At 38.6% G+C, this 20,373-nt stretch overlaps 1 protein-coding gene and 1 long non-coding RNA gene across 2 annotated transcripts; one reads left to right on the forward strand and one right to left on the reverse strand.

Annotated features, from left to right (window-relative positions):
* The first annotated feature begins 1,039 nt into the window (after positions 1 to 1,039).
* On the forward strand, positions 1,040 to 20,148 carry LOC122651964 (protein DETOXIFICATION 20-like). Its single transcript, XM_043845554.1, has 9 exons — positions 1,040 to 1,117; positions 1,597 to 1,869; positions 1,975 to 2,516; positions 16,736 to 16,822; positions 16,940 to 16,996; positions 17,091 to 17,329; positions 19,424 to 19,542; positions 19,745 to 19,831; positions 19,972 to 20,148. Exons 2-9 carry the CDS (start codon positions 1,624 to 1,626, stop codon positions 20,050 to 20,052), a joined length of 1,458 nt encoding a protein of 485 aa, XP_043701489.1. The 5' UTR covers positions 1,040 to 1,117; positions 1,597 to 1,623; the 3' UTR covers positions 20,053 to 20,148.
* On the reverse strand, positions 7,840 to 13,534 carry LOC122651966. The gene is made up of 4 exons (XR_006331536.1): positions 13,434 to 13,534; positions 13,199 to 13,335; positions 13,021 to 13,022; positions 7,840 to 7,850 (listed from the first exon to the last, which is right to left on the reverse strand). It is a non-coding gene; the product is annotated as an uncharacterized LOC122651966 (long non-coding RNA).
* Positions 20,149 to 20,373: the final 225 nt, after the last annotated feature.

The following is a 20,373-nucleotide window of genomic DNA, read 5'->3' on the forward strand; positions in this document are numbered from 1 at the left end:
ATCATAACGCAAAAAGCCCAAGCCAAGGAGTTTACGCCTAGTTGGAAGGTTCCTGCACATAATAAAATAGGATAATCAAAATTAGGTAACCTCAAATCAGTAATAGTTAGCGGCATATTAGAGCTTATCATGGTAGAGCTATTGGTATCCATAATCACTGGTGGTTCAAGCTTGAGATTCATTATCCAATGATTGATTAATGTCATGGTTTTAACTGGATCGGCCTTAGCATAACCTTCAACAATATTTAAAAACAAAAGAATGTTACGACTTACAACTTCTCAATTAGCCTTTTTTATTAAAATAAAGGGAAAAAGTTCTGAGAGTGTAGCTTACGCCAACACTCCCATGAGTCTATCTCTCTCCTCCCCATGTGAAAAGATACCTCTGCCTCCTTGTTTTAAGGAGGAAAGAGTTAGACACATGGTAGTGCTGACGTAGGTCACACTCGCATACAGAAAACTGCTTCCCAAATCAATTACTGAATTTTTTATTTCTTTAATTTTTGATGAAAGAGAAAAATCCATTACTGAAATTTTAGATTCTGTTTTTAATACAGTTTTCAAATTTTTCCAGTATAAATTTGCATGGATTTTGTATTATCTATCAATTGGATCCATCCACCCATGACTGCCATTTCGGGACTTGGGGGGCTGATTGTCACTAACATCGGTGACAATTAGTTTAGTTTGTTCGAACTCATACGTTGTTCTATTTTTTCCCCCCTCTCTCTTCCTCTATGCTTCCACAAAGTTTTTCCTTCCTCGTCTGTTTCTTCTGTCACTCAATTACTAACCCTAGAAACCTCTGTGACCTTCTTTGATAACTGAAATGTCTATTTTAAATCTTGATTCAATCATAACCCGAAACCTCATAGGAGTCTCACCCCAAGTCAGAATTTTCAAGGGGGAAGACGAAAGATTTCCCCAACGCGACTCTAAGAAGCAAGCGGTTCAATTACCAAGTGTTGTCCTCCTGGGAAGCTCTTTTCCACATTACAGTATGATTTATTTGCGCTATTTTGCTTTCCATTAACTCAGTTTTTGTTTTGGTGGTCTGCAGGGGTGTGCGACTGTTTTTATTTCTTCTGATAGGTAATGGGTTGCAGTTTTTAAAGGTATTGCTTACTCAGAAGATTGATTTTTCTTTTCTTCTTCTTCTTCTTTTTTTTTTTTTTTTTTTTTTTTTTTTTTCATTTTTAAGATCCAATTTCCTATAATTGATCTTTTTGACAAACATGTGCCCCTTAGTCTCAGTATCTAGAGATCATGACATTACTTGTTATACATATGTATATAAATTTGTTTGGGATATTAACAATTAGCAATTTTTATTCCATTTCCTCTGCTGTCATTACATGCTACTACATTTGCAAAATAACTGAACTCAACTCAACTCATGTTGTGCCATTCCACTCTTATGTACACATCCAAGATGATTCTAAAAGTCTCATGTTAGACAAAACTTCAGATTCTAAACCAATGACTGTGCTCTAGCTTTCAATCTGTTATACCAGGATAGAAAGCCCCTTCAGGATTCTGGTATTGTGAAAAATTTACAAATCTATCCCTTCTTTTTCTCTCTTGAACATCTCAGGTACTAAAGTGAAAATCAGTGTGAAATATGGATGGTACAATGGAAGATAAGCTTCTTGGGCCGGGGAAGGAATGTGTAACGGACTTGAAAGGAAGAGTTTGGATTGAATCAAATAAGCTCTGGAGGGTTGCATCTCCTGCTATAATCACAAGAGTATCATCATATGGAATATTGATAGTTACACAATCATTTATTGGGCATATTGGTGAAACTGAACTGGCTGCATATGCGCTCATCCAAATCATTCTAGTGCGCTTTGTAAATGGAATACTGGTATGCTTTTAGTTTCTTTTGTATATTCTCAATACCAGGCTCATTCCAATATTTACCTACATGTCCCTTACAACTAATAAAATGGGTGTTTTTAATCTTTTGTAGTTAGGAATGGCAAGTGCTCTAGAAACATTAAGTGGCCAAGCATTTGGAGCATGGCATTTTCACATGATGGGTATCTATTTACAACGGTCTTGGGTTGTTCTTCTTGCTACTTCAATCATATTGCTCCCTTTTTTCATATTTTCTTCAAGCATTTTAAGACTTCTTGGCCAGGAAGAAGAGTTTTTAGCAAAAGCAGGAATTATTGGGCTTTGGTTTATACCCATCATGTATACTTTTATTTTTTCAATGACAATGCAAATGTACTTACAAGCCCAACAAAAGAACATGGTTATTGGATGGTTATCTGGCGCATCATTTGTCGGTCACTTGATCTTATCTTGGCTTTTTGTGTACAAATTGAACTGGGGGATACCCGGCGCCATGGTTGCAATGATAATCTCCACGTGGTCAGTGGTAATTGGGGAATTTGTTTATGTCTTTGGTGGTTGGTGCCCTGAAACATGGACGGGGTTTTCTTTGAATGCAGTTACTGACATTTGGCCAGTAGTGAAACTCTCTGTATCCTCGGGTGTGATGCTTTGGTAAGTAAATTCTATCCCTTCTTTCTCTGTTGTTTCTCAGTTTGAATTCCATGCATTCCCTGTTTTATGGTTTTTATTTTTTTCTTGTCATAATTTTCTGTTTGTTACATATGGGGTCAAATTTAAGAGAAGCATATAGAAGAAAACTAGAGGGTGGGTGACTATATATAATACTATGTTAGTTTTACAGACAGGTTAAGAAATAGGTTAATTTCAAAATTCTTGATTGTTGATGTTACTAGATCTTTTGCAGGAGACATGGTTTTTCTTTTTTGTGATATTCGTTACAAAAAATTGAATATTTGATTGGCATCCTTTTCATCTCTCTCAAATATTTTTTTTCTTCAAAATTTGTCCTGTTTTGTAAACTACCTTTAATACCTATTTCTGCTCTAAATACAGCTGAGAGATCGATCACACGGTTTCTAATTGATGTAGGGTGCTTCTAAGATGTTCTAGGTGATGAAACCATAGAACACAATGCCTATCTTATTAAATCAAGGTTAGGTTTTCTGATTTGGCTTATACTCACATCTTTCAGAGATTAGAGTTGACAGTAAGAGGTGAAGAAGAATTCTTGACTAGACAAGTATAGCTCTTTAACAGAAAATGGTAAGGTTCAAATGGGGTTTTCGAGTTAAGTCTTGACAGAATAACATGTAGCATAAAGAAGGTTCTGGTTTCACAGCAGTCAGATAACATGTTAGAATTGGTTGATAGAGGTAAGTAAATAAGATGGTAGAAAGACGCGGGAAGGCATCTTGATGAAGAAATACTGGAATTTAACAAAGAACTAAAGCAAGCTTGTCTGGACAGCCAATGATCTAACCACAAATAACAAAATTAAAAAAACAATAGCAACCAAGGGACCTCATTTACAGATAAAAAGAAAGAATTCCATATGGAACAGTACCAAAATTCTTCTTTCCAGAGAGGGATATTCATACTACATAATTTATACAGTCTTTGACCAAGGATCTACCTGAACTAGTGCCAAGGAGTGATTTGGGTATTACCAAGCTATGGATTGAATGTGATTCGGCTGCAATCACGTGTGCTATTCAATCTCGATCGATTCCATGGTTTGTCCAGCAGGATTGGTTGGCATTGTTAGCTTTTCTGGACCAAATTAGTTGGAAAATCTCCCATTGTTTCAGAGAAGGGAATCCAGTGGCAGATTTTTTAGCTAAGACAGCGGCTAAGCGAGGTGAATCATCTCCTTATTTTGTGTCTTTTCCTCAATCGGTCAAGGACGCATTATTTGATGACTTTGTGGGAAGACCGAGATACAGGTTCTCTAGTTAAAATTTCCGGTTTCTGTTTCAATGTCTTGGAGGTGATTATTTTATAATTTGGTTATGTTTCTTTTGTTGAGGGGGACTTTGTTCGCATTCTTGTTTTTTTTGTCTCTGTATTCGTCTGGGTATTCCTGGACGTAAATCTCTTGTATTATTCTTCATTTTCTTAATTTAAATCCTTGCTGATCCTAAGCCAAAAAAAAAAAAAAAAAGGTGCCAAGGAGTGATGAAATCCCAGTGGTTGCCAGTTCGTATGCATATGTCTAACCAACTCCCAGGGGCTCTATTCCTTTTGCGATTTCCGGTTCCAATTGAACTCATCATTGATCCGAATGGGATGCATCAAATTGATCTTCGGCTGGTTCCGGTTCCTACTTAGGATAAGCCAAAACCATAGTGACGAGCGATCTAGCATGGAAGCTTTTGTCCATTTATGACCAAGTCTGTTTTGCAACTGTTCCCATTGTGTGTTTTTATGGATCTTAACGTGCTCCAACTTCTACTATGGCAAGGGAAAAAATATCTAAGATTCTCTACTTAATTTCCAAATAATGAAACCCCTAATATGACTCTCATTACAATTTTGAACTCCAATAAGTAACAATCCTTTCAAAGACAAAGAAAAACAAATAGAATCTTGATTAAACTCGTAGTCAAATTAAATTATGGAAAAAAGATCCTGCCGCAGCTTGGCCATTGGTGGTGAATTGGCATTTCTGATAATAGCTTGGAGAAGCAAGATCTTTGTCTTGTTAGAACGCATTACCCATCAAGTTTAATATAGTCCTAGACTCGAATAATCAAACTAGGAACCAAACTAGGATCTTTTCATCAAAGGATAGTTCAGATTAGGGAAAATCTTGATAACAGAAAATCAGATGGTTAGAATGATCCCAAATTCCATATGAATTCACCAAATAGGGGCTGGAACAGTTGCTGAAAATTTGGAATTGATCCAATGGTTAGATCAGCTAATATTGGGGAATCCTAGTACAACTAGAAAAGGGCAAAACAGTAATTTAACCTAGAAATTCAGAAATCAAAGATTAGGGTGATGCTCAGTAATCGAAAATAAATTTAGCCTATAAGAATCAGCAATAACAGATCAGCAAAATAGGCATATTAATTGAGACCTCAGAAGAACAATATAACAATAAGGGTAGAATTGGAAATTCACCGCAGGATCAGGTCTGCATGTTAGATTTGCACCAAACTGAAATCGAGTTCATGAATTAGCTTCAAGAACATTAGGTCAAAACTTGAGATGATTCTAACGGTTAGATTTGACTGGGTAGAATTCTCGCGAAAATCACCTTGCATGTGACCTTCTAGAAGGGAAGAAGAATAGTTGTAGGTTTTAGGGTTCTAATGGATCTATGGTATTAATGGTGGATGAGGAAGGTAGGCTGGACAGGGTGTAGATTGAACTAGGGTTTAGAGGGTCGATTGGAGATAGGTAGGCTTAGGTTGGAGGATTAGAAGAAGAAGGATGTATGCTGTAACAGTAAACTACTTACTTGCAAAATAGATCTTCAACAGTAGCAGTAGCTTGAAGAAGATAGGGTCTCCCGATCTACAAGATGCAAGGAGATGAGTAGAAGATCCTCTCGGTACTACCAGACGCAAGGAGTTAACTGGAGATGCACCAGTCCCTTCACCTTGATATGACTCACAAGGCAACACTCAACAGAGTAGGGCAGCAGCAGTGACAACAACCAAAACTTTTTCATTAGTCAAATTCGTATTCAATGTTTGCCCTCCTTACAATCTTATATAAAAGACTAAAGAATAGACTCCTACTCTAAAATGGAAATGCCTAACCCAATCCTTTACCTATTAGGTAACTTAAAATGACTAGGAAACTGAAATAGACTCAAAATAGAGTACTAATCCAGCCCAACTAAACAACTACAAGAAAAACTAATAAAATCACTTAAATTGAACCACTGGTCCAAACCAGCTTTGGACCGGTTCAATTTAAAACATTAAAAACATGAAAATAAACTAAGTATAGGGCTAATCCCGTATGCAACTCATGTACCCATATTTTAGACCCATAAAAGAAGCCTATTACATAGAAAACCCATGGGATCAAAGGCCCAACACGTATATAACCCAACCCTAGACTTATTCCCAATAAAAGAAGCCCAATTTGGTGATAAATCTGCATCAAAGTTTTTTAAGAGACGCCACTAAAAATACAAATATTAGCTTTCAAAATAACCTTAAAGGGAAAAAGACCTAACTTTTGTAATGACTGAAACCTCAAAGAAAATTTCCCTCTCAAATCCATGGATACAAAATACATGCCTACTTATAAGTTGAATGGAATTCTTGAAGAAAAAACTTTTTGTTTGAAGCTGGAGATATGCTCCTATTATCACTGATGGTAGTTTCAGGATAGTTAGTCAGGGTAAGGTTCATGTTATTTTGGATCAACATCCTATTCATTCTTTAAGTTCTTCCCCCATCCTCCACCCCAAATAGCTTAACTTATTAAATTAGCATTCTAGGAAAGATATCTCTTCTCTTTGAATGAAAATCAGTTTTTAGGCTTTCGTCCATTAGAAACTTGGCTCTTACAGTTTGAGCATATCTCCAAATGTTTTGGATATGTATTACTCCATTTTCTTGAATGATAGAGTGATAGACAGTCAAATCTTTATTCATATAACTTAGAGGAAAAGTTTTTCTTATCTGGGATATTGTCTTAGTGCTTTAGTTTAAATTTGTAGAAGATAGGAAGAGAAGTCCTGTATATCTAGGAAAAATGGTGCAAAGCATAACCTATTGGCTAGGTAGCCATTAGACCTTTCATTTGGTGTTTTTAAAATTACTCTGAAATCTTTAAGAACAATCTATTCCCTCAATTTCGACCATTAATGGTACTAAAAAGGATTCTAGAGCAGTCGGGAGAAATTGGGTGCAACTCTCAACTTTGAGATTGCTTATTCTACTGAGTTGCAACTTGCAAGTTGTTGGCAAGGTTCTAAAACTCAGGTTTCGATCAGCCAGAAATTGAGTTCGTCTCGGTTTCGACCATATCTTGGTCGAAACCTGGGATTTTTTCCCATTGATGGGGAAACCAAGGTTTCGGCCCCAAAACAAGGTTTTTTAGGTCTGATTTTTTGCAGGTTGCCTATTTTTCACATTTTGAACATAATCCATGAATTACATTCACCAAAAAATCACTGAAAATGGTACTTGTGGTTATTGACCCAAGTTTACTAACGCACGCGTTGATACGATGCATTTTAGATTGATTTTGTATCAATCTTATAATACAAAATCGGCATAGAATGCATTCCAAGAATATATAACAAACACAACTGTTAGAGATATAGGGGACAGAATACCGTAGGGGTATTCTGGTCCTTTCCTCCTTTTAATTTGTTATTTATTCTTTTATTCTCTTTCCTTTGTTTATACTTATGTCAGCTATATAGGGGCATAAGTGTCTTATGTAATTCTCTTTTATTAGTATAAATAAAGGCTTAGGGAATCAATATGATTCACTTAAGCATTAAACCATTCTATTTCTTAACATGGTATAAGAGCAACGATACTTCTGATTTTTTTTTTTTTTTTTCAAAAACCCCATCCTCCCATCGTGGTCTCTTCCCTTTTCCTTCTCTCTCGATTTTTTTTTCTCCCCCTTCTCCTTGCTTCTTCTCCTTCTCTAAGGGCAGCACTGCAGAGGTGATCACATGATCTAGTGGCTGCCCCTTCCCACCTCTTTTATTCCTTTGTTTCATGACCTAAACCTTTTCTCTCGATGGCTGCTGGTTCCCTATTGTGCTGATTAGAGTTTCCTCCTTTTTTTGGAAGATCAGTCCTCGATTTATTGGGACTGCTTCTCCTTCTTTTGGAAACACTCCTGCGACATTGGATTGCTCCTATCGAGACTACAACAGGTCTTCTTTTTTTGTTCGATGGCTGCTGCTGGTTCTTTCCTGCGGCAATTGAAGTTTCCAGATTTTTTTTGAAGATCAGGCCTTGTGCTTTATTGGGACTGTTTCTCCCTATATTGGAGACCCTCCTGCGACATTGGACTGCTACTATCGAGACTCCAACAGCAACTGAAGACCATATCTCCCAATCGAGACCTACTTTCAGGTTTTTTCTTCAAAAAATCCCTGAATATTCTCGGTTTTTGGGATTGGACTGCTTGCGGCTCCTGCTTCTTTTGGATAATTTTATTCTTCATCCAAGGCATTCTCTACAGTATATTGGACAGCGTGGATAAGCTTTCTTCAACAATTTTTTTTGGATTTCCCTGCCCCATCAATCTCTTTTTTGGGTTTTCTTCCATAACCCTAAAACACTTGATATTGGGGAGGGCTCCTATTTTGCTGTTGGACAGATCTTTTCTTCACTATGGGTGACTCCACAGATATTTCGACTGCTACATCTGATCAGGTTAGCCATGACAAATCTGATTTCCGTGATCTCCATCCTAACCCTATCAAGTTAGACGGCAGTAATTATCTTCTATGGTCTCGATCAGCCTCGTTTGCTATTGCTGGACGTGGCCTCACTGGTTATATTGATGGGACTATCCCTATGCCGACTGCCCCTGGTACTGCCAAGACTCGATGGCTAGCCAACAATGGTCTTCTTATGTCATATTTTGTTGGTTCTATGAATTCAGATCTAGCCCAGGGATTTCTTCTACTTGATACCGCGTCTCAGATTTGGGCAGCCTGTAAAGAGACATATGGGCAGCTTGGTAATGATGCTCAAGTGTATGAGCTTAGCAAAAAGGTCCTTCATACTACTCAAGGGGACCTCACGGTGTCTAAATATTATGCCACTCTCCGTAGCCTCTGGCAGCAATTGGACCATTTTTCAAATTATCACCCTGATACAGCTACCAACATCGCTGCCTATAAGAAGCATGTTGACAAGATTAGGGTGTATGATTTTTTGGCAGGGTTGAATGTTGAATATGACCAGATTCGTGTTCAAGTGTTGGGCCATTCCCCTTTTCCCACACTTGAACAATCTTATGCCCTAGTCTCTTCAGAAGAAAACCGCAGGACTGCTATGTTACATCCTCCTGTTTCGGACAGATCGGCTCTCCAGACTGCTGCCCAGGCTACTGCTGCCCCTCTTGGGCCTTTATCTGTTGGTAGTTCTCCTTCAGGTCCACTGTTGGTAGTTCTCCTTCAGGTCCTATTACCTGTGACCACTGTCATAATCCTTATCATACCAAAGACATGTGCTGGAAGCTTCATGGGAAACCGGGGCTACAGATCACATGACTTGTACTTCTAGCTTATTTTATAGATATTCTCCTGCTTTTGGGAAAGGCAAGGTCAAGGTGGCTGATGGTTCCCTTTCTTTCATCTCTGGAAAAGGAATCATCAACTGTACTTCCAACCTCCCTTTGTCTTCTGTTTTACATATACCTAATTGTACTACAAACCTCCTTTCTATTAGTAGTATTACTCGTGATCTTCACTGCAAGGTAACCTTTTATCCTTCCCATTGTGTTTTTCAGGATCTAGCGTCTGGGAAGACGATTGGATTGGGTAAAGTTCACGGTGGGCTGTATCTGCTTAATGATGGTCATCTTCCTTCATCGCTACCTTCTCCACTCCATCAGAACTCCTTGGTCTCTTCTGAATTTTACCAATGGCACTCTAGATTAGGTCACCCTCCATTAGGAATTTTAGCGCATTTATTTCCATCTTTGGTCACCAAATGTAATAAGGATGATTTTTTTTGTGAGGCTTGTGTTCTGGTCAAACAGACACGTGCAACTTTTTCTTTATCTAATAAAAAGAGTTCTTCTTGTTTTCATTTGGTGCATTCGGATGTTTGGGGACCTCGTCATAAGACCTCTATTTCTGGCCATCGTTGGTTTGTGTCATTTATTGATTGTCATTCTCGAAATACTTGGATTTATCTTCTTTAGTCTAAAAACCAAGTTTTTTCTTGTTTTCAACATTTTCATAAAATGGTCCAGACCCAATTCCAGGCCACTCTTAAGGTTTTACGGAGTGATAATGGCACTGAATATAAGGAATCCCAATTTCAAAAATACCTTGCTGATCATGGGATTATACATCAGACTAGTTGTGTTGATACCCCAGCCCAAAATGGTGTGGCCGAAAGAAAGAATCGCCACTTATTGGAAGTGGCACGAGCATTAATGTTTGCTCGACATGTTCCATCCCAATATTGGGGTGATGCGGTTCTCATTGCCGCTTACCTTATTAATAGGTTACCTTCTTGGGTACTGGATTCCCGTAGCCCATCTGACGTTTTACTTGGTGATTCCTCCTTTGTGGTTCCTCCCAAAGTCTTTGGCTGTGTCTGTTATGCTAGGGATACTCATTCCCCTGGCAAACTTAAACCTCGTGGGTTACGGTGTATTTTTTTGGGTTATTCTCCAACCCAAAAAGGATACAAGTGTTACCACCCCCCTACCCGCCGTACTATGGTCAGTATTGATGTGGTTTTCCATGAAACCCTTTCCTATTATTCCTCCCCACCTCTTCATGGGGAGCGTTCTAGTGAAGATGTGGTTCATACTCTTGGGTTTCCCCTTTCCCCATCACCTATAGCCATCGACCATCACTCCTGGCTGCTGTCCAGCCACCCGAGGCTGTTGTCCAGCCTCACGAGGCACCCGAGGCTGCTGTCCATCCACCCGAGGCTGTTGTCCAGCCTCCCGAGGCTGATGTCCCTTCACTTGCGGGGAATCCAATACAGGGGGAGATCATAGAAACAGATGGTGGTAATGTTCCTATTTAGGGGGAGCTGACTCCAGTACAGAGGACCATTCGTAACTTTCGAGGACCATTGACAATTCCACCATTCTCACTTATAACCGGAGATGTTCTAACAGAGGGGAATCAGGCCATCGCAAAGACGATACCCATCCGGTTGCCGCCTCAGATCCAGATCCTCCTTCTCCTGGTGAGCCCTCCTCTTCTGATCTACCCATTGCTCATCGCAAAGGTACCAGGACCTGCACTGTACATCCTATTTTCCGTTTTGTGTCTTATAGTTCTCTTTCTCCCTCTTTTCGTACATTTGTTTCCTCCCTTTCTTCTGTATCTATTCCTAAAAATTGGCAGGAAGCATCTACAGATGGGAAGTGGAAGGCAGCAATGTTGGAAGAAATGAGAGCATTGAACAAAAACAATACGTGGGATCTTGTAGTTCTTCCTCCAGAAAAAGACCAGTGGGTTGTAAATGGGTGTTTGTGGTCAAGCAGAAGGCAGATGGTACGGTGGATCGGTACAAGGCATGTCTGGTTGCTAAAGGCTTCACTCAAACGTATGGCATTGACTACCAGGAGACTTTTGCACCGGCAACAAAACTCAATACTGTACAGGTATTGCTATCCTGTGCAGTGAATCTTGGATGGGATATTCAACAGTTGGATCTGAAGAATGCCTTCCTCCATGGTGAACTAAAGGAAGAAGTATCTATGGACGTTCCTTCAAGTTTTTCAAGTCCCGCAACCAATGGAAAGGTGTGTCAACTGAAGCGTGCACTCTATGGCTTGAAACAGTCACCTAGAGCTTGGTTCAGTAGATTTCACAAGGCTATGTTGTCCGTGGGCTACCAGCAAAGCAATGCTGATCATACCTTGTTCATCAAACGTGTGGGAGCTAAGGTTACTCTCCTCATAGTCTACGTTGATGATATTGTAGTGACCGGTAATGATGGTGATGAGATCAACAGGTTGAAGCTATTCCTTGGCCGTGAGTTTGAAATTAAGGATCTGGGGATTCTGAAATATTTTCTCGGGATAGAGGTTGCTCGTTCTTCAAAGGGTATATTTCTGTCTCAAAGAAAGTATGTCCTGGATCTACTATCTGAAACGGGGCTGCTAGGGTGTCATCCTTCAGCAACTCCCATAGAAGCTATGACAAGACTCAAGGAGAAAGAAGGCTCACCAGTTGACAAAGGTCGTTATCAGCAGTTGGTGGGCAAACTTATCTACCTATCTCACACTCGGCCAGACATTGCCATTGCAGTGAGTATGGTCAACCAGTTTATGCATGACCCTTATTCTTCTCATATGGAAGTCGTCCTTCGCATCTTACGATACTAGAAGTCTGCTCTAGAACAAGGGATACTCTTATCTCCCAATGGTCATCTGAAGTTGAAGCATACACTGATGCGGATTGGACTGGTTCAAGTGATAGGAAGTCCATCTCTGGATATTGCTCTTTTGTTGGTGGGAACCTTGTCACCTGGCGTAGTAAAAAATAGAATGTGGTGGCCAGGTCCAGTGCTGAGGCTGAATTTCATGCGATGGCTCATGGTATCTATGAATTGTTGTGGCTTAAGGGGCTGTTGCAGGATATTGGAGTTGCTGTCCAACTTCCAATGATGTTATATTGTGACAATAAGGCTGCCATAAGCATCGCTCATAATCCTGTCCAACATGACCGTACTAAGCATGTGGAGGTGGACAGACATTTCATTAAGGAAAAACTTGAAGCTAGCCTTATCTGTGTTCCCTATGTGAAGTCTACTGATCAGCTGGCTGATGTGTTCACCAAGGGGCTGCCTGGCAAAGTGTTTCATCCTTTTCTAGCCAAGTTGGGCATGTGTGACATTTTTGCACCAACTTGAGGGGGAGTGTTAGAGATATAGGGGCCAGAATACCGTAGGGGTATTCTGGTCCTTTCCTCCTTTTAATTTGTTATCAATTCTTTTATTCTCTTTCCTTTGTTTATACTTATGCCAGCTATATAGGGGCATAAGTGTCTTATGTAATTCTCTTTTATTAGTATAAATAAAGGCTTAGGGAATCAATATGATTCACTTAAGCATTAAACCATTCTATTTCTTAACAACCTATATGTACATACAGTCATGTTGACTTGATGTCTCCTTAGACTAAAAACTTGACAAATGAGGAAATGATGTCATACATAATATTAGAATCCCAACTGAATTCTTCTGCATACCATTAGATCAAGGACACCCAAATTGAGAATCAATTTTCTGTTTTCAACCATAAAACCCTAAAACAAATGAAGAAATAATAACTCAACACTATAGAACAGTTTCTTGTTCTGTTTTCTGATAAAATAACGATGTGCAGTATGGTGTACATAAAACAATCTGATGATACTCTTGAAATGGAAGGAGAGAGATACTAGATATCATAAGCCACAAAAGTATATTAGTAGGGGTAACATGGTCAATTCACTATTGTTGGCTTATATCACCACATCTATGTAGAACCGAACCCTCAAGAAACTTTCTAGGTTTTATTAATGGGGCCAAAAAAAGAGAAAGAAAGAGAAGTCACAGGTTTGTCTTGAAAACACCACCCTTTTTGCTTTTCTCACAATGGGGCCAAAAAAAGAACAAAAAGGAGAGGAAGAGAGAGGTAATTAATTAAGTCACCTGATACCAAGCAGCTTATGAAGTCTGATGATGAGCTCTTCTTCTTCTTTGGAAATGTTGCCTCTCTTGATATCTGGTCTCAGGTAGTTCAACCATGAACCGTCGCAGCCTGCAACTCTTCCCACATCGCTTCAAACCTACAAAACCATGACAATAAGCTTCATATATATATGTAGTGATGAAGATTAAAGAGGTGCAATAGAACAGAACAGAACAGAGAATAGAGAAATTAAACCTGCTTTTTGAGGGAGATCTCTCAATTTGCCTTCTCCATGAGTGTTAATGTAGGTAGTAAGTATCCGATCCTCGCAAGCTGACCATGCTCCAAAACATAGGAATGAAGAAGAAGATGCAAAAATACAGAATAGGAGAAGAAGATAGGAGAAGAAGATGAGGCTGTCATTGGTTTGAATGGGAAAAAGAAAGATAACAAAGTGTAATACGGTTTTGCAGTCTAAAGTAAAGATGTTTGGTCTGTGTATTGCTAAAACCAAGGAAACAGCATATCAATTGCCCTGATTTCGACCGTTTCGACCTGGTTTCAAACGAAACCGTTGGTTTCAGTCAAAACCTAACCGAAACGGTCGAAACTAGGTCGAGTTAGGGGATTTTTAAAAGTTCCACTCCAACTCGTCTCGGAACCTGTCGAAACCGAGACAACTCGACGGTTTCAACCGGTTTCGATCGAGTTTACGATCCATGGTTGTTGGCTCTACCATGCCCACTTCCAACTTGAGGGGGGTATTAGCTGTGTTATTTATATTCATGGTGTAGTTGTCAAATTTGTAATTGTAGTATATCTTTTAATCAATATATTATATATCTCAGCCCCACCCCTGAGACAAACAATATGCAGAGAGCAACATGAGTAATCTGCTTGTGCACAAAACGGTAGCCTTTTCAGTATGTTTTGTGCAAGCATTGAACACTGGATTTGTGGTCATGTAAGAAGCACTAGGATTATTGTGATTTTATGTAAGAGATGAAAAAGAGTGTAAGCCAATACATAAGGACTGCAGCCAGCTAATTTTGGCAGCAATAGTGCTGAGAGCATGATATTTGGCCTCAACACTAGAGAGGAAAATATAGGCTGCTTTTTCCTGCCCCAAGAGACAATAGACTCACCAAAAAAAACACAGCAGGCAGTGATAGAATGCCTATCATCCAGATTACTGGCCTAGTCAGCATAGGACCACTACAAGGAGGATGTAATGCCCATCCCTCCTCCCTCCTCCCCACCGTACTTTTTGTCTCTTTAGACTGATAATATTATTTTTGCATTACTGAAAGGAAGGTATGATTACAAAGAACCAAAAATAGGACAGGCACCCCCTAAGGAAAAGAAATAAAGAGCATGAGATGAGAAAAGCTAGAGGCCCAGGATCACTTCATTAGTCTATCTCAGATTTTAAACAAAATCAACCCTGAAAACCAATACTTTCATCCCAACTAAACAATCCCAATGACACGAAATCTCACTTGTTAATAAAGAACAAGTGTCTAGAGCACATGGTAGCTTGTGGTGTGTAAAAGCCCATTGCTATAGGAGGTCTTCGATTCAAGCCTACTGGTTCACACCTTCCCTCCCCCTTAGAATAGAATAGGGTAGGACCTATCCGGAAAAAAAAAAGTGAGCAGCATCTGTTTCTCCTTTGGTATTACCCAAAACAGCAAATTAATATACTTATGAAGGATATCACATTCTGATTAAACTCTTCTATAAAGGTTATAATCTATAATCAATTAAGTTGGAAGTTAGAACCCTTTCAATTGTAATGAATTATTGAAACCTATCCATAGCTGACCTCATTTAGTTGGGATAAGGCTTAGTCGAGTTGAATCCTATCCATAGAGCAATACTATCTAATTTGAGATCCATTATGAGTAAAAAGACAAGTAAATATAATATATGGATTTTAAAGAGTCACATATCTTACTTTCGAATAAGTAGATAGCTTTTGTCGTGGATCTACCTGGCTTTATGTTAGGTAGATCCATGACAGAAGCTATCTACCTATTGAGGAGGCTCATGGAAAGATATAGAGATACCAGGAAGGATCTCCATATGGTCTTTATTGACCTGGAAAAAGCTTATGACTGAGTCCCTAGAGACTTAATCCGGCATGTTCTAGTGAAGAGAGGGGTGTTGAGTAAATATATGGATGTAATTGAAGATATGTATTAGGGCGTGGTGATTAGTGTGAGATCTGTGGGAGGTCAGGGCAAGGAATTCCCCATTACGATTTGGTTACTTAAGGAATTAGCCTTAAACCCTTATCTATTTGCGCTTATCATGGACGACCTAAACAAGGGCATTCAAGATGAGGTCCCTTGGTGTATGCTCTTCGCCGATTATATCATTTTGATGGATGAGACAAAAGCAGGGATTAACGCTAAGTTAGAGCTATGGAGATCAACCTTGGAAACAAGAGGCTTTAATATTAGTGGAACGAAGACAGAGTATGTGATGTGTAATTTCAGTCATACTATGATGGATATCGACATGGTGCGAATTAAGGAAAGAGAGATACCACAAAGTGACTATTTTAGATAACTGGGGTCAATCATAAATAAAGAAGGTGACATAGAGGATGATGTTTCATAGAGAATTAAAGTGGGATGGATGAAGTGGAGAGGTATGTCTGAAGTACGATGTGACCGAGTATTCCTGTAAAGATTAAAGGAAAGTTTTGTAGGACTGTTGTATGACCGGCTATGATGTATGAGGCAGAAATGCAGAATGTTGGGCAGTTAAGAAGTATCATATTAAGCAGCTATGTGTAGCAGAGATGAGGATGTTAAGATGGATGTGCGGAAAAACTAGGAAGGATAAAGTAAGGACTGAACGTATTAGAGCTGACTTGGGAGTTGCCTCGATTAATGACAAGCTCTGAGAGAATCGTTTGAGGTGGTATGGTCATGGTTAACGGAGGCCTAGGGATGCCCTAGTAAGGAGTGATATGATCTCAATTGAAGGAACTAAAAGAGCTAGGGGCAGGCCTAAAATGACCATAGGAGAAGTTGTAAGGAAGGACATGCATAGTTTAGGTCTTGTTCCAAGTCTGACCTCGAATAGAGCCTATTGGAGGGCAAGGATCCATGTAGGAGACCCCATTTAGCTGAGATTCTCCCGACTTGTTGGGCTGCCTCTTTCTTCTTACTTTCATCTTTCATTTTTTGAAAAAAATTTACATCTTTCATTTGTAATTTTCCAATTTTCATTTCTCATCTAATTTCCTATCTCTTCATTCCCCTTTTTTGTTTAGACCTCAGTTTTCCCTACCTTGTTTTGTTTGGATCCATGTAGCCAACCCCATTAAGTTGGGATAAGGTTGAGTTTGATGTTGTTGCTGCCGAAAACTAGATATTTTGAAGAGTTTAATTGAATCCAACCTTATTTCTTTCATCTTTGATGTTAGCCTCCACTAGGAACCACATAAAAGTTTAGATTTTTGAAGTTATTTTCCATGGTTCCTTGCAATAGTTTCCTTTTGGAAACATTTTTTATCCTTTGCAAATTTTCCTCTTTCTTAACAGCTTAGAGTTTTGGTACAATTCGGTGTTAGTCTTACTGGCAGGCTACATGAAGAATGCTACAATTGCCATATCTGCTTTCTCTATCTGGTAAGATTGACTAGTTATGTCTTCTCTTTTAATATTGTTTTCACCTTCTTCATTTTTCTTTTCTTTTCTAAAACTCTTATATTAACCTAAATACTTCAAACAAATATGAACCTGCAGCCTCAACATCACAGCTTGGGAATTTATGATATCCCTTGGTTTCTTAACTGCAGCTTGGTAAGGCTTTAATGACTAACCATCTATAAATTTCTTCTTAGGTCCTTTCTCTGTTTTTAAAAATATTTTATGCGTATATTTTTTGTTATTTCAGTGTGCGTGTTGCAAATGAACTGGGCAGAGGAGATGCAAAAGCTGCAATATTTGCCATTAAAGTCAACTTATGTACTTCATTGTCTCTTGGTGTGCTTTTTTCAGTTCTGTTTTTGGTATTTGGACATGTCTTATCCTATGCATTTACAAGCAGCACAGAGGTTGCCAAAGCTGTGTCAAGCCTCTCCCTTTTAATTGCTTTGTCAGTCTTGCTCAATAGTGTTCAGCCAGTACTCTCAGGTAAGCTTCATTTCCTCATCTTGTCAACAATTGAAAATTCCTGTAATTTAAAATGTTACATGTTATGATATTCTTACTCTTAGTTAGACTAGTATCCAATGGATTGTTTGTATCATCAATCTACTGATAAAACAAATTGCCACCTGAAGAACCTGTTGGACCATATGTATAGTAACCCGAGAGGAGATGGGTGAATTGGATTTCGATGATGCTGCCCACTTTTTCGTTTCAAACTCGAGGATCAAAAGTATTGAGGAAACAACAAACCAAACCACACGAGAAGACACAAGATTTAGGAAACAACAAAGCAAACCACACGAGAAGACACAAGATTTAGAGTGGTTCTGTCCCCTTGACCTACGTCCACTCCCAAGCGCTACACACACATGGGTTTCCACTATCCGTATTGGTCTTCCAATGGTGCCAATAAAACCACTTTACACATTGTTTTACAGGTTCACAACCGACCCAAGTGTTTTCGCTGACTCACACTCAAACCTAGTAGTTTCCTAGGATCACTACCTACAAGCCAATTCTTTCTCAAAGGATTAATCCCTCACACTTGCACAAAGTGATTGTTGAGCTTTTCAACTCAAGATACAATAGCCTCTCAATTGGCTAATAAACAAATAAAGCACAAAGTAATTAACCCTCCAAACTAGTGTAGATATACAAATAAAGTACTTAATTAATTCTCCACGACAATGGCCTTTGGATACTCAGTTTAATGCAGAACAATGGCTTTCACATAATATGGTTCCTCTCACAGGTTTTTAGGGTTTTTTCCTCTAATTTTTTTATCAAATACCAAAAAAGTGTCTTTAATGAAGCATTAAACATTCTATTTATAGATCTCAGTCCAATGGTAAGATTTCTAGCCATTGAAACAGCCATGGTCGACCTCTGTATGAGAGCTGTTACATGATTTTCTTTCTTTTCTTTGAAGATTCTCTTGAGCAGTCAACCTTACAATCTTTCAGTTGACCCCGAACTACAAAGATCCAAAACCCAACTGTCTGCTACCCTTTTTTATCACTACGCATTCGACCTCTACGGTCAAGCCCAAGGGTCTTCTGCAGTGCCTATAAGCCTCTATATGAATCAGATTGGGCTCAAATTCAAGCGTGTGATTTGGCCTACTTGTCTAGTGATATAAATGATTTCAAGGATAATTTGATTTGTCCAAACGTATGGTCAACCATTCTACATTGAAGGTCAAGTCTATTGTCAAGTAACACTAAGAGTCAAGATTACTACCGTTGGCAAGTCAGGACACGGCATTAACTATTAGTCCAGTTTTGAGGTCCGATTAAAGCATGGTCTAGTTATAGGCTAGAGTCGTGGAGGAATTGGTACAACTTAGGATACTAAAGAATTAAACAAGTAAAAACAGATCGTAAGTCTAGAAACCTAAGAGTCTATTTGTCATAACCATAATGCTGTTGAACTTGGAGCTCAATGAAGATGTAGGCACTCAGCTTCTGAATCACTTGAGCTCTTGGATAATCTCCATCAGATGATGTCTTCTGAATTTAGCTCTTAGATATTTACTGTTGTTGCTCATAGCTCAGTGAATGTTTGCTTGGCTTCTCAGAGTCTTGGTACTTCTGAGGAGTTGACCGGAATGACCTTGTCAGAGTAAACCTTGATTGACATCCAGCTCAGCATGCACAATAAAGATCTAGGTTTTTCATCGCTCAACAAACATGTTAGAATCACCAAAACATTATTAGCAATATGCAATATTCCAACAGAATCTTCAATAACCAAAACTGTGCTCCCATAATTTTCTGTAGCGTGTGACCTGCTTTTATTGTAATTTTATTTTGTTCTTGTTTTGATGTAGTTCTGTGGACGTTCTTATCCACTTTAATCCTACTTGAGGAGTTTACTACTAGATTCTTTGTTTTTTCATCAATAAATTCTGTTGATGGCCTGATTGTTTCAGCCAAAAAATCAAATTGACTTGGGTACTCAGAATGAATGTTGCCTACTTTCTTTAAAGAATAATAATTACTTTAGCTTTTTTTTTTCCTCTTTATTTCTCTATTTGATATTTTTTCCTTTTCTCACTTTTTTTGTTTTTTGGAACAGGGGTGGCTATTGGTTCTGGCTGGCAATCTTTGGTAGCATATGTCAACCTTGGTTGCTACTATATAGTAGGGATTCCTGTTGGAGCTTTGCTTGGTTATGTTGCAAAACTGGATGTTAAGGTTAGAAAATATAATCTAGTTCTAGAGGTCAGATAATATGGCTCTCTGTTTTTTTATAATGATCCAATTGTTAATCAAATTGTATAATTCAAATACCAACCATCATGCTATAGGAATTACTTTTTAGGGTTCTCCCCATGTTTCTTTCCTGACAACAAACACTGTTCTTCGACTCCCTAGATTAACTGTTTATTTGTTCTAGGGTATCTGGATGGGAATGATTTCTGGGGTTTTATTGCAAACGCTAATGCTTCTTTGGATCACTTGGCGAACTGATTGGGATGCTCAGGTACAGTACATGTTATGTTTAGAAAGATGAAAATTGAGATGTGTTCGCTATATACTGCATCTCATGTAGTGTTTCTCAATCTGTATCTGTGCTATTTAGGATCTTTTTGTTGGTAGATGACTAATAACTTATGCTTACAGGTGGCAGAGGCGTCACAACGTCTAAAGAAGTGGTTTTTGACACCTTCTGAAGAGTCTAATGACAACACAAACCATGCTTAATCAGAGAGTGAGCCCCATTTTTCTGTGTTGTATTATGCCGAGGAGAAATATTAATTGCTTGAGAAAAAAAATTAAGTCAAATATGTTATTTTCTTGTTGTTTAGGTGCAGTATTGCCTTCTATAGAACCCTACTGATTTTATAAGCATCAATTGGATGCTAGAGAGGAGTTAGCCCTAATGAAGTTTTCCCTTTTATCGGCATATGGTTTGACATGTACTTCTTTTAATTTTTTCCTAATAAGCATAAAAATATTCATCTAATTCTTTTCATAATTTAGTTAATGAATCTTGAACTAATTTTGCGCAATTTAGGGTCCTCT

This window comes from Telopea speciosissima, chromosome 2 (assembly GCF_018873765.1).
Source record: "Telopea speciosissima isolate NSW1024214 ecotype Mountain lineage chromosome 2, Tspe_v1, whole genome shotgun sequence".
Lineage (NCBI taxonomy): Eukaryota > Viridiplantae > Streptophyta > Magnoliopsida > Proteales > Proteaceae > Telopea > Telopea speciosissima.

Bases quoted from the DNA above. Each gene is read 5' to 3' on its own strand.
- LOC122651964 (XM_043845554.1), top strand. From the start codon at position 1,624: ATGGATGGTACAATGGAAGATAAGCTTCTTGGGCCGGGGAAGGAATGT. The intron at 16,823-16,939 runs GTAAGATTGACT...ATGAACCTGCAG, and splicing joins ATATCTGCTTTCTCTATCTG to CCTCAACATCACAGCTTGGG. The intron at 19,543-19,744 runs GTTAGAAAATAT...TATTTGTTCTAG, and splicing joins TTGCAAAACTGGATGTTAAG to GGTATCTGGATGGGAATGAT.